The sequence below is a fragment of the Drosophila erecta genome, unplaced genomic scaffold, assembly GCF_003286155.1.
Source record: "Drosophila erecta strain 14021-0224.00,06,07 unplaced genomic scaffold, DereRS2 tig00000092-arrow-pilon, whole genome shotgun sequence".
NCBI classification, from domain to species: domain Eukaryota; kingdom Metazoa; phylum Arthropoda; class Insecta; order Diptera; family Drosophilidae; genus Drosophila; species Drosophila erecta.
Genome location: NW_020825207.1, coordinates 13815624 through 13826981, shown reverse-complemented (window position 1 = coordinate 13826981; position 11358 = coordinate 13815624). Strand labels below are relative to the sequence as shown.

At 48.1% G+C, this 11358-nt stretch overlaps 3 protein-coding genes across 4 annotated transcripts; 1 reads left to right on the top strand and 2 right to left on the bottom strand.

Annotated features, from left to right (window-relative positions):
* Nucleotides 1–2085: 2085 nt before the first annotated feature.
* On the bottom strand, nucleotides 2086–3858 carry LOC6547242. The gene is made up of 3 exons (XM_001974723.3): nucleotides 3487–3858; nucleotides 2828–3422; nucleotides 2086–2729 (listed from the first exon to the last, which is right to left on the bottom strand). Exons 1-3 carry the CDS (start codon nucleotides 3697–3699, stop codon nucleotides 2497–2499), a joined length of 1041 nt encoding a protein of 346 aa, XP_001974759.1. The 5' UTR covers nucleotides 3700–3858; the 3' UTR covers nucleotides 2086–2496.
* A 356-nt stretch (nucleotides 3859–4214) lies between these two features.
* Nucleotides 4215–5230, bottom strand: LOC6547243. 2 transcript variants are annotated; one of them, XM_001974724.3, is made up of 3 exons: nucleotides 4895–5230; nucleotides 4507–4837; nucleotides 4215–4460 (listed from the first exon to the last, which is right to left on the bottom strand). In XM_001974724.3, exons 1-3 carry the CDS (start codon nucleotides 5081–5083, stop codon nucleotides 4276–4278), a joined length of 705 nt encoding a protein of 234 aa, XP_001974760.2. In that variant the 5' UTR covers nucleotides 5084–5230; the 3' UTR covers nucleotides 4215–4275. The 2 variants fall into 2 exon arrangements, with proteins under 2 accessions (XP_001974760.2, XP_026835744.1); XM_026979943.1 differs by having other exon boundaries at nucleotides 4215–4448; nucleotides 4895–5229.
* Nucleotides 5231–5432: 202 nt separating this feature from the next.
* On the top strand, nucleotides 5433–9810 carry LOC6547127 (E3 ubiquitin-protein ligase Topors). The gene is made up of 4 exons (XM_026979942.1): nucleotides 5433–6356; nucleotides 6427–6890; nucleotides 6957–8428; nucleotides 8648–9810. Exons 1-4 carry the CDS (start codon nucleotides 5961–5963, stop codon nucleotides 9493–9495), a joined length of 3180 nt encoding a protein of 1059 aa, XP_026835743.1. The 5' UTR covers nucleotides 5433–5960; the 3' UTR covers nucleotides 9496–9810.
* Nucleotides 9811–11358: the final 1548 nt, after the last annotated feature.

Here is an 11358-nt window from a genome sequence, read left to right as displayed (position 1 = left end):
TATGCTTAAAATTGCAAGGCAAATTGCGGGCAAGCGACCGCATTGGTGTTGCATGTTGCATGTGGCATGTTGCTGTGGCAGTTGCAGCGTCATCACAAACATCAATTGACCCTTCGGTGCTTCAGGATCAAGCGTAATAATCGCCGGCATAAAAACGCTTTGCACTTTTGCGCCAGAATAATGGTCGAAAGGTTGCAAGTGGCCTGTTGCAAGTGGCCTGTTGCAAGTTGCCAGTGCCAGTTGGCGGTTCCCAGCATGCATATGTGCTTGACCATGACGCCATACCATCACGTATCCACATGATTGTGGTGGCAATAAAAGACATAAAGTGTCACCAATAATGAAAAAATTGAGTGGCACTTATATGAATTCAAGATATGGATAGGCCACCAGTTTTCTATCAATAAATAAATAAAATTACAAATGTTTAATGTGTATAAATTCGAACTTGATCCTTAAAGCTGCTTGATGTTTTCATCACAGCCAGCCAACAATTTCCATAATCCCATTCAGCAGCATTTTTTGCTCCCACTAACTTTAAAGCTCCAATTTGAAGGTGGCCAACATTCTGCTCAGTTTTTTGCCTGCCTTTATTTCGAAAAAATGCCCAAATTCAGGATGGCAAAGTTCAGTACGGCGTTGTTTTGTCAGTTTCGAGTTAGTCATTCTAAAAACATGCCGAAACGGATTCATTCATCAATATACATGGGGAAGGACACGTTGGGTTTTGGGCTACCAACTGGCAGATTTTATATCCTTCACTGGGTTTTAAAATTACCGAATGTCTACCTTCATGCTGCTAAAGGTAATTAAATATTATAATGGCTACTTTCGTACCTATTTATGTTGCCGTTTTATTTATAAGCACTTCACTTCAGTCGAAGGGTATTTCATCTACGTATCCCAGAATCTCACATTGCCGGTCGGCTTTTATTTTGTGCAGTTTCTCTTGCTGGATTTTTATAGCTGCCGCCCATGGTATCAATTCTGCACGCTGGCCGTCATGTGTGCCCTGGCCCTGGCCCCAGCCCAAACCCGATTCCTGGGCCCGAACCCATGCCCAAGCCAATATCCAGTCCCAAATCCATGGACTCACATAGCCGTGGATGGCAGAGCGAAACGAGTGCAACACGAACTGCTTAATGGACTGGGCATGCACTCTGAGCGACGACCCAGCAGTTCCTCAAACTTGGTTCCAGCCGCAGTCGCAGTCCCAGTCCCAGATGGAGCCTCCATTTCATGGCCATGTGAGAAGAAGACATCTGGGTCCCAGACACTCATTTCCCGCCGAAGTGTGTGTGCGGGTTAATCAGCTTTGCCAGCGGGCTTTTCATCAAAGAGCGAGCGGCACCCACACAGGCGACACCACGTTGCAAAAGGGATGCACTCAGAAAAAAGCAATGACCAATCTATACAAGCGTGAAACATCAAATAATATCCTTGAGTTGCTTCCAGCAAAGATAGAAATATAAGGCTTGCTCCTGAGAAATATTACAAATTATTAAGAAGATCGTTTTCTAGTTCAATTTGCTGAGTGCATTTTGCATAGAGAACAGATTAAGCATACGACGTGTTGTGCAGTTATCAACGCGATGCCAACGATTCCTAACGGAAAGCCGTGCGTCGTCCCATGGCGGAGGTCTGTGCCCCAACCGCTCCACCTTGGTCTTCGGTAATTTATGATTCGCAGCGCACGGCCTGCAAATGATCTATTGCCCATTGCAGTTATCCAAGCGGAGGAGGAGGAGCAGGAGGAGCAGGAGGAGGAGCAGACGAGGACTTTGGATCGGCACTTGTTGCATCAGCATCGGAAGACTATAACAGCCACAAGTGATTTCTTTCGCATCGGAGCCTCCAGGCGCTGCTGACAGTTACAAAGTGCGCCCACTAGTTGGCGGTCAGGTTAAAATGACCCAAACTAAAAGCCAAAACGAAGCCCAGGCACAATGCATATATGCGTTGTCGACGCCATCTCCCTAGCTTTGATTAATGGACTTTTCGTGTTGGCTTCGATTCTGGCCACGGCGTCATAAATAAACCTAAAAATGCAACAACAGGCAAAAGGTGGAGCACGTCTGTGCGGCGCATATTTATCATTGGTAAACTTTATTCTTTACATTTACATACAACGCGTTAAAATTACTTGTCCAATTATATTTACTTTAGATATTACAATTGTATGCCTATTCATATGGATATCGTAGGTGAAGTGCTTGAAAAGTTGAAAATAACTGTTTACACAATAGAATTCTATGTCAATTTTAAACTAATCTGGCTACTATAAGTTACGATTTTGTGTTCCAGCGGAGCGCAGGACTGGGGAGAGCTAGAAAACGTTCGAATGCCGAAGAGCTTGTAAAAGACCTATACAATTCGAGCTGACTTGGCTCGTTCCATTGCTTTTGCTAATGCTGATCCTTTCGCCGTTGCCTCTGCTGGTGCTGGAGTTTTTGCTGATTGCTTAGACCCACTGATCTCGCCCTGCTGCTTGGGACACTATAAGGACGGCGGGTCGTACTGGAAGCCCGGGTTGTTGAACTTGAAGCGCGCAATCTCAAACTGCAGTGTCTCATATTTGATGTCGGCCAGTCGCTTCAGTTGGTGCGCGATCTGCTGGGCATCGTTGCTGCCCAGCGCGCTCGTCAGCGAGCTGGGTTCCCGCTCCAGCTTTGTACTGTGCAGCGGCGGCACGGCCTGCATGTTCGAAATGCAACGCGAAGCGTTTTTAACTGAAACAGATTGAAGGACGCACAATGATCAATCAATGAAGTGTTCTTAAGCAAGTAATGATGATATTTAAAATGTTACTCCAAGCTGAGAAAGTTACCTTCGTAGATAATTTGCTCCCTGGGCTGTGTGCGCATCCGCTTGACGGGCAGCTCGCCGTTGATAAGCTTGTTGCCGGAGGAGGCCGTGCCCGGATTGATGACGGCGGCAGCAGGCCTGCGGGATGTGACGTACTCGACGGCGTGCGGCTGCACCGTTTGGGGTTCATCATCGACATGCTCGAAGGATGTGTTGTCCACGACAATGGTGCGATAGGTGCCGCCGCCCGTATTGACCGCCGTTGTGGACGCGGTAATGCCGGCCTCCGCCAGATTCTCCTCCATCATGTCCTCGTGATCGACATGCTCCTCCACCATCTCCTCTTCGTCCACCTCATCGTTGATGGCCTCCTCCACGGCGGCCTGCAGTTGCTTTTGAAACGCTGCCGAAGTGCGCTCTCCCAATTCCTCAATCTCGTCGTCGTGCTCATCCTTTTCGGACTTCAAATTGAGCATCGATTCGCCGCCGGTGGTGGGCACCTTGCCAAAGAGATCCAGAGCGCGCGTCTCCACGGAAGTCATCGAGATGTCCTTTTCCGTGGACAAAAGGCTGCGTCTGTACTTGCAGCGAGTGGTGTTCTTCCAATCATTTAGGCGCTGTATTCGAAGGAGGAAATTCGGGATTAGAGCAAACATTTGGGGTGTGTAGTGATTCCCGTACCTTGCGCCACTCCTCCGGCGTCAGTGTGGGTCCGGAGCTGCACTTGTTTAGCCGGTCGGAGAGCTCCTTCCACTTTTTGGTCAAATAGTTCAGGTCGTAATCGCGCGGCACTCGTCCGGTGGCGAAAATGGGGTCGCTCTCCATCATGTCGATGTACATTTGGTATTGCTCCGAGGAGGTGCGTTTCTTGCGGCGGTCCATCTTGCCGTTCATCCGGGTATCCTTGCACTGTGTCTGCGTACTCGATGCCGTGTTAAAATCGCTGGCAAATGCCTCCCAATGCAAATCGACGCCACCAAGCGATGCGAAGTGTTCACAAACAATTACAGGCGTTTGGGATTTTCTAGTGGAATTTTGGTGCTGTCAGCGCAGGGTTGTATTCGGCACGCCAGTGGTGCGCATCTGGCGGGAAGCGATAATGCAAATTTCCGCCAGGCGATGCTTATAGCTAGATGTGCAAAAATTAAAACAAATCAAGCAATAACTATAGCTTTACTTTTTCTAAGGAGTAACAATTGTTTCGTCACCACATTTATTAGCGGTTTATAATACACTTCAATAATAATACACTTCAAAAAATATGTGCGAAAAGTATTTCGATGAACGATATGCATAACAACAGCCTTAAGAACGACCAATTGGTATAATTTGTTTGTTGAACCTTCAACGAATGCGTACTATACTACACATTGAAAGTTTCTCGACTTTTAATTCGTGTCGGAATTAGCAGGTCCCTATGAGCTCACATATTATAGTGCCCCATGTGCATGGCTAGCAGATCGAACTGGGCTATGACTCCGGAGTGTATTCGAATCCGGGATTGTTGTACTTGAAGCGGGCTATCCTGAAGTGCAGTGATGCCTCGTGTATGTCCGAAATGCGTTTCAGCTGCTCCTCGATTTTCTTGCCATAGGAGGCGGACGGTTCTTTTGCGCCGTGTTCTTGAGATGTGATTTTCGTGACTGAAATCAAGGCTGTGCATTTATAAGATATACCTACTTTAAGTCTGCGTCTACCCACCTTCGTAGATAATCTCACTGGCGCCATCAAGCCTTAGCTTTTTCGCTGCACTATGACCATTGATCAGCGTTGGGTTGGCATGCTCATGAGGCTCTGCCACAAACTCCTGGTACTGCTCCTCCTCCAACTCTTCTGGCTCCTCATCATCCTGTTCATCGTGCTCCAGAGGCTCCTCCACCAGTTCCAGTGTTGAAGCCTCGCGACAATTCGCTTGGGAGGAGAAAATCTGCAGAGCTCTGTTCTCCAGAGGAGTCATTGCATTGTTCTTGTCATCCGAATTGATGCTGCGTCGGTACTTGGAGCGTGTGCTGTTCTTCCAGTCGTTGAGGCGCTATAAGTGCGGGCACTGTGGGCTTATACACTCGATCCAATTGTGAATACAACATACCTTTCGCCATTCCTCAACCGACAAAGTGGGACCCGTGGGACACTTGTTAAGCAGATCGCTGAGCTCCTTCCACTTCTTTCCATCCAGGGTGCGACTCAGTATGTTGAGCGACATCAGGGGATTGCCCTCCATGAAGTCCAGATATACTTCGTATTGGTAATACGACGTCCGCTTGTTGCGTCGGTTCATTTTGGGGCCAAATTTAGACCAACAATTGAAAGCAAACAAATTGAAACAGACGCCACAAAAAGGCAATAAAGTAAAGAGCTATCGATAACGCAAGCAGTTCGTGCTCACCAAATGAAATACCGCTACAGTAAATACCAAAAAATATCAAAATAAATGTTTCGTTTTCCTACTTATAAAAAGAAGTTACTAGAATATTTAATTTATCTCCGTAACACCTATGGCACTTTCGCAAAGTTGTGTAAAAGATCTACGTTCCTAAAATATGTGAAATTCTAAAAATATTAATTTACATTTTTTTACTAAGAAAATTGATCTAGCGCACTTTTGAATTTGTGTATGGTGTATTATGTCTTTTTTGTAACAGAGATCATAGCCCTGTCATTTAAATCAAGTTCGATCAGAAAGTAGAACAGCAGACATTTTTCAAAACATTTTTAATTTATATTTTTATTCAAACAAATTCCCACCTCCTTGGTCTGTAGCATTTTCCGGTACGCGACGAACGGTCTCATAGTGCATAAAAAATCGAGTTTCCTGCATTTTCAGGTGTCAAAATAGCTAATATATAGTGCGAATTCTGACCCGAAAATAGTGCTATATCACGGGGCAGGCCACTGACCACCATATAGACCGCAAGGGAATACAGATGATGTGGCCACTGGCCCGGAAAAGGTCGTTGCAAAACGACGCATGAGACTCGAATTCCAAACCAGATGATAGAGTAGCGTGCTAGTGAGAGCGAGCGAGAGAGGGCGAGAGGAGCAGAGAGAGAGAGAGAGAGAGAGGAGCCCAGAGTACAGACAAAACTCCGAGCCCGTGTTCTCGTCCATTTTCCGGCCGATTTTACAGCCTACATAGCCGCTATATAGTCGCCCGAATGGCGGAGGAGAACCCCGGAGGTAATGCCGGCAACGTGCCAGATTCGGGAGCGGATGAGGTGGGCGCATCGGTGATTGTGGAGCCGGGGTCGGAAGGATCCAATGCCGGAACACGTACTCTTCCGGCTGCGGCCATGAAGTTCGCAGATCTCACCGAGAGCGGCAGTGAGTCGGGGGACAACGAGGCCGAGGAACCCGTAGCCGCAGGTCCGGATAATACAAACGCCACCGGTGAGCCGGGCACCAGTGCATCCGCTACGGAGGAGAACGGATCAGCGGAGCGCTCCTCGCCGCCACCCAATTGCGCCATCTGCTTGTCCCGCTGCAGGAGGAAGTGCTTCACGGACTCGTGCATGCACCAGTTCTGCTTCAAGTGCCTGTGCGAGTGGAGCAAGGTGAGTAGTCCGCAGGCCAGAGCAAGCAAGCAAACAATTATCTAAATCCTCTAATTACCTTCCATTCCAGATAAAGCCCGAGTGTCCACTGTGTAAGCAGCCCTTCAGGACCATCATACACAATGTCCGCACCTTGGACGACTACGATCGTTATCCGGTGCAGACCTCATCGCCGGTTCCAACGGAACATCATCCCTCCCTACGTTACCACATAGTGAGGCGTCCCAGGTACATGCCGCTAGTGCAGAACCAGGCCGTCATGACCAACGACATTGAAGCAGGCATTGCGGGGGGAGCTGCTGGTGAAGAGGTGCTTCCAGCTGCAGAAGTAGCAGCTGGCAGGCACTCGTACAGCCGCTTCGAGCCGTATCGCGTGGAGCTGATGAACTACTACCGGCACGACCAGGATGCAGCCACGTCGGGCTCGTTGAGCCAGCTCTGGCGACGCTACGTGTACGATAGGAAGCTGTATGCTCTGCCCGTCAGCGATAGCTTGACGGGACACTTTCGAGAGTGGAGCGCCCGTTTCTACAGGTGCGTTTGTATAACTATATTACCATACTACCCATACTGATTTCGATTTCAAATCTTTGGTTATAGAAATAATCCCGCCCAGATGCATCGTCTGATGCCTTGGATCCATCGCGACATTATGTGCCTGCTGAGAAATGCCGCACATAGCGTAAATACTGTGATGACGCTGATGAACGATATCCTGCCCATGAGCAACATACTAGGACCCACATTCCGTCGCCGGCTGTCGCCGTTTCTTGGCGGGCGCACCAGTCACTTCATCCACGAACTCTTTAACTTTGCCCGCTCCCCTTTCGACATGATCGGCTACGACCATGTGGTCCAGTATTCGGCACGAGTGGCCGAGGAAGTGGAGGTGGATCTGTTGGACATGGTGGAGACACAGTCCTCGAACGGTGATGATCTGCAATTGGAGGTCGGGGATAGCGATGCGGATGCTGTAAACGCTGACTTCTCCGCCGATTGGAGCCCCTCTAGGGTACGCCCGTCGACCAGTGTGATTGTAACCAATCCCGGTGCCACACATTCCTTTAGCGTGACAATGGCCAGTGATGGCAGTGAGCTGCCGGGCATCTCCATACGCCGTACAACTACTTCCAATGTGGGCTCCCAAACGGTGGCCATCAACTTGAGCATGAGACGGCCAGCGGCGGTTGCCAGCGAGGAAGCAGAGGTCATTGAGATTGACGATGGCGATGCGGCCGCAAATGCGGAAGTGGCGGCCATCAATGATGGCAGCAATACCAGCAGGAGGCACGCAGGCGCTTCGTTGCCAGTGAGTGTGCACATCGAACTGCAGAGCAGCAGCAGTTCTGGCGATGACGATGAGTGCGTCTTTGTGCTGGAGCTGAAGCCACCACACCTGCGCACTCCCGAGCAGGTGAGCCTCGACTCAAATAGTGACTCCGATGTTGTGTTCGTTAATGAGCAGAACGAAGCTGCGCCGCCAGCAAGTGTCGACGACCGGGCGACACATTCGCCGGTGGATCCGGCCTCCAGGGATCAGGGCCTGTTTATGGGCCCCAGCACAAGTGGCGCAGCGGCGAACAGGGGCAAGAACTGGAAGCTGGTCATGGCGGAGGCACGTCGCCTCGATCAGTTGCGCACGCTGCGCTCCACACGTTCGAAGAGATCACGTCAGCGGTCCTCCATGCCTGCCCGCAGTGACAGTGGCAGCAGCAACAACAGCAGCTCCAGCAGCTCCTCCTTCCACTTCAGTAGCAGCAGCGATGAGGACAGCAGTGCCAGTAGTACCACCAATTCCGAGCCACCCAAGAAAAAATCACGCAAGCCGGTGCCGAAGAAAAAACGTTCGAAGAAAGTATCAAACGGGAAAAGGACATCTCGTAAGCGGAAACCCAAAGATCAGAATGTAGAGCCGGAACTGAGCCACGAGCAGCTGGCAATGCTGGAACAGCAGAGACAAGTGGCACAGCAGCAGAAGAGCCAACAGAAACCCCAGCAGCAACCGGAAAGCAGCAGTGACAGCCCTAGTTCGTCCGATGACGAATCAGGGGGCGATAGCAGCGCGTCGTCCGGTAAGTGGTTTGCGATAATGACGCATGATGACCGGATGAAGCGAGTCATAACAGCTCATGCTTATGTTGTATGTGTGTATTTCACCACATTATCCGAACAGGAAATAACTACAATGATCTCTACAACTATCCTATCAGATCAAACAGTACCTTTTCTTCAACCAATTTACTTCAAAATGATTAAAAGAAAATGTTCTAATCATAAAAATTTGTCCTTAGGTCAACCCAAGACGAACAACAACAATTCCAGTAGCGATTCCGATGATGATAGCACTGTAAACCTGCAGCTCAGTGCTTTACGGGCGACACTAAAGGCGGAGGCAACTCTGGAGGATAGGAAACCACTAAAACTGGAGCTCCAGTTGCCCGATGACGAGCATCAGCAGGAGGTGCCACACAATTCAGGGATGACTTCAGCGCCAAGAGAGGATACCGAACCGGGATGCAGTGTACCGAAACGACGTCGCAGCTGCAGCCACAGCAATCAGTCCAGTCAGAGTGCCAGTTTGGCCAGCAGTTCGACAGCCACATCGAGCTCGGGCCAAATAAGTTCGTTTGGCTGGGAGGCAGTGGTTTATTCCGGCGATCCTCTGATGCGCGGCAATCCAGCGATGGAGGAGCACGACATAGCCAACTCCCTAATCGAACTCTCCACACTGACGCGACCTGTGGAGATCGGACTCTTTAACGAGCATTCTAATTCGTCAGAAAATTCCATAGGCATGCTGCGCAACACCATTTGCGGCAGTCCACAAGCTTTGGCGGCGCATGACACCAATTTAGATATTTATTTCGATAGAGATACGGGTCCGGATGCCAGTAATGAACGGGATGGCTATTCGGTAGAGGCCGCAATCGATGTGGTTGGAGAAGCAGAGTTGGAAGCCACCGAGGATACAGCCACTGCCACCGAAGAACAAGATGAGGAGGACGATGAGGATGAAGATCAAGGTGAAGACGACCAGGAAGAGGAGAAAGCTGCGGAGGAGGAAGAGGAGGAGGACGATGATAGCGATAACCACGATGAAGAAAAGGAGTATCGGGGGCTACTGCCGTATCTAGCATAAGCCGCTGTCGTTGATTTTCATTTAAGTTGCTAGTTTAAGGGAATGTTTAACTGGTTTCCGTCTTGTCTTGTTCCGATTCCTGAAATCTCCGAAACTCAACAAATAATATTTGTAATTGAAATTGCTATGTAAGTAACTGCAACTAAAACCAGTAAGCGTAAGCTCAAACTAGATGTATTCTAGGCCTAGGATTGCCATTTTAAGTTGTACATATTTAAACATCTATATCTATATATATAATATGTATTATGTTTACGCACCCATCCATCCACTGCAAGATTATTTAAATTTTCTCTCATACGTGTAGCCCACCCCCAATACCCATTCGATATCCCTCTGAAGTTCATATCCCTTCCTCTCCCCACATCGATTGTAAATGTATTCACGTAGGTTAACCGCAGCTATAACTAACTAACTATAAACAATGACAACTAACTTTGCTGTCGTAGCTTTTAAATCGTAGAACTAGCGCTGATCAATGTATGACGAGGGTGTTAATGTTTTTTGCATAAGTGGGCGTGGCCAGTTATGAAATTTAGTTTACTCAACATACAATGAACAAAGGATATCTGTAATACGAATCAAATACATAATAAATGTAAAGATTAAATGTAAAACATTGGCCTTTTTGTGTTGTAGCATTCTAAAAGTTATTCTGGGTGTAACAAGTGTTCTCAATTCGTTTCAATTTACCGTTCCCTCATAGTTGGAAGTTTTTTCTATTTCCAATGTCCCCACGAAAGCAGGTTAATTAATCGCATGTCTGAACAGTCCCATATTTTCTTAAATCGAAGTGCAACAGAGCTCTTCATTCCGTTGAGCCTGCGCAATAAGCATAACTTTTCCTCGGACTGACTTTCAATTCGAACTGTGCTTGTGCATTTTTTAAGGAGTTAAATATTTCCATTTTTGGTGCGGCGCACTTGTTTTTCCCTGCTCCTATTTTCGGAATTTGGTTTGGGGAAAAAGGTATAATATAATTGTCCTGCCTGCACGGTAAACGGTAAGTAAAAGCGCTTGGTTTTCTTAAATTTTAATCTATATTATTGTTGAAACGATTAATATTTTATATTATTTCCCAACCAGTTTACGAGCAAAAGTAAAATTGAAATAATCAAAAATCTAAAAATAGAATTACCTTGAGTGAAAACAGTAAGCAAAAAAGTGTGCAGGTGTGCGTAGCTGAGCTAGAAGACGATTTTCGGTCCCGAAATCAATTTTGATTTCTCTGGCTCTTGAACAAAAATTCAAGAGAGCATGTGCAAAATAATATGGCGCATACGCATCTTGTTATTCTAGTGTCTTTGGCCAGGATCTGGGCTTAGCCCTGGAAAAGTTATCCCTCAGTCTAAATGTCATTAGGGTTGTCGCCTGCATTTGCTTGGCTCGACTGACAAACTAATTTGCGTGATGTTGACGAAAAACTTTTTATTTGACTTGCTGACTTGGTCCACAGTCACAGCCCACTTTTTCCAGTTCCCTGCCATTTTCCTTTTCTCTTTTTTTGTGATCAAGAGACAGGCAAGAAATAAAAGCGAGACCCGTCGACCAGTGTAATTATAACCAATCCCGGTGCCACACATTCCTTTAGCGTGACAATGGCCAGTGATGGTAGTGAGCTGCCGGGCACCTCCATACGCCGTACAACTGCTTCCGATGTCGGCTTCCAAGCGGTGGCCATCAACCTGAGCATGAGACGGCCAGCGGCGGTTGCCAGCGAGGAAGCAGAGGCCATCGAGGTTGACGATGGCGATGCCGCCGCAAATGCGGAAGTGGCGGCCATCAATGATGGCAGCAATACCAGCAGGAGGCACGCAGGCGCTTCGCTGCCAGTGAGTGTGCCCATCGAACTGCAGAGCAACA

Excerpts from the sequence above, each read along its gene's own strand:
- LOC6547243 (XM_001974724.3), bottom strand. The coding sequence starts at position 5,083 with ATGAACCGACGCAACAAGCGGACGTCGTATTACCAATACGAAGTATAT. Across the intron at positions 4,838-4,894 it reads CGGTTGAGGAATGGCGAAAG|CGCCTCAACGACTGGAAGAA; the intron begins GTATGTTGTATT and ends CCGCACTTATAG. Across the intron at positions 4,461-4,506 it reads CAGTGAGATTATCTACGAAG|CCTTGATTTCAGTCACGAAA; the intron begins GTGGGTAGACGC and ends ATAAATGCACAG.
- LOC6547242 (XM_001974723.3), bottom strand. The coding sequence starts at position 3,699 with ATGAACGGCAAGATGGACCGCCGCAAGAAACGCACCTCCTCGGAGCAA. Across the intron at positions 3,423-3,486 it reads CGCCGGAGGAGTGGCGCAAG|CGCCTAAATGATTGGAAGAA; the intron begins GTACGGGAATCA and ends CTTCGAATACAG. Across the intron at positions 2,730-2,827 it reads GGAGCAAATTATCTACGAAG|TTAAAAACGCTTCGCGTTGC; the intron begins GTAACTTTCTCA and ends AATCTGTTTCAG.
- LOC6547127 (XM_026979942.1), top strand. The coding sequence starts at position 5,961 with ATGGCGGAGGAGAACCCCGGAGGTAATGCCGGCAACGTGCCAGATTCG. Across the intron at positions 6,357-6,426 it reads GCCTGTGCGAGTGGAGCAAG|ATAAAGCCCGAGTGTCCACT; the intron begins GTGAGTAGTCCG and ends CTTCCATTCCAG. Across the intron at positions 8,429-8,647 it reads CGATAGCAGCGCGTCGTCCG|GTCAACCCAAGACGAACAAC; the intron begins GTAAGTGGTTTG and ends ATTTGTCCTTAG.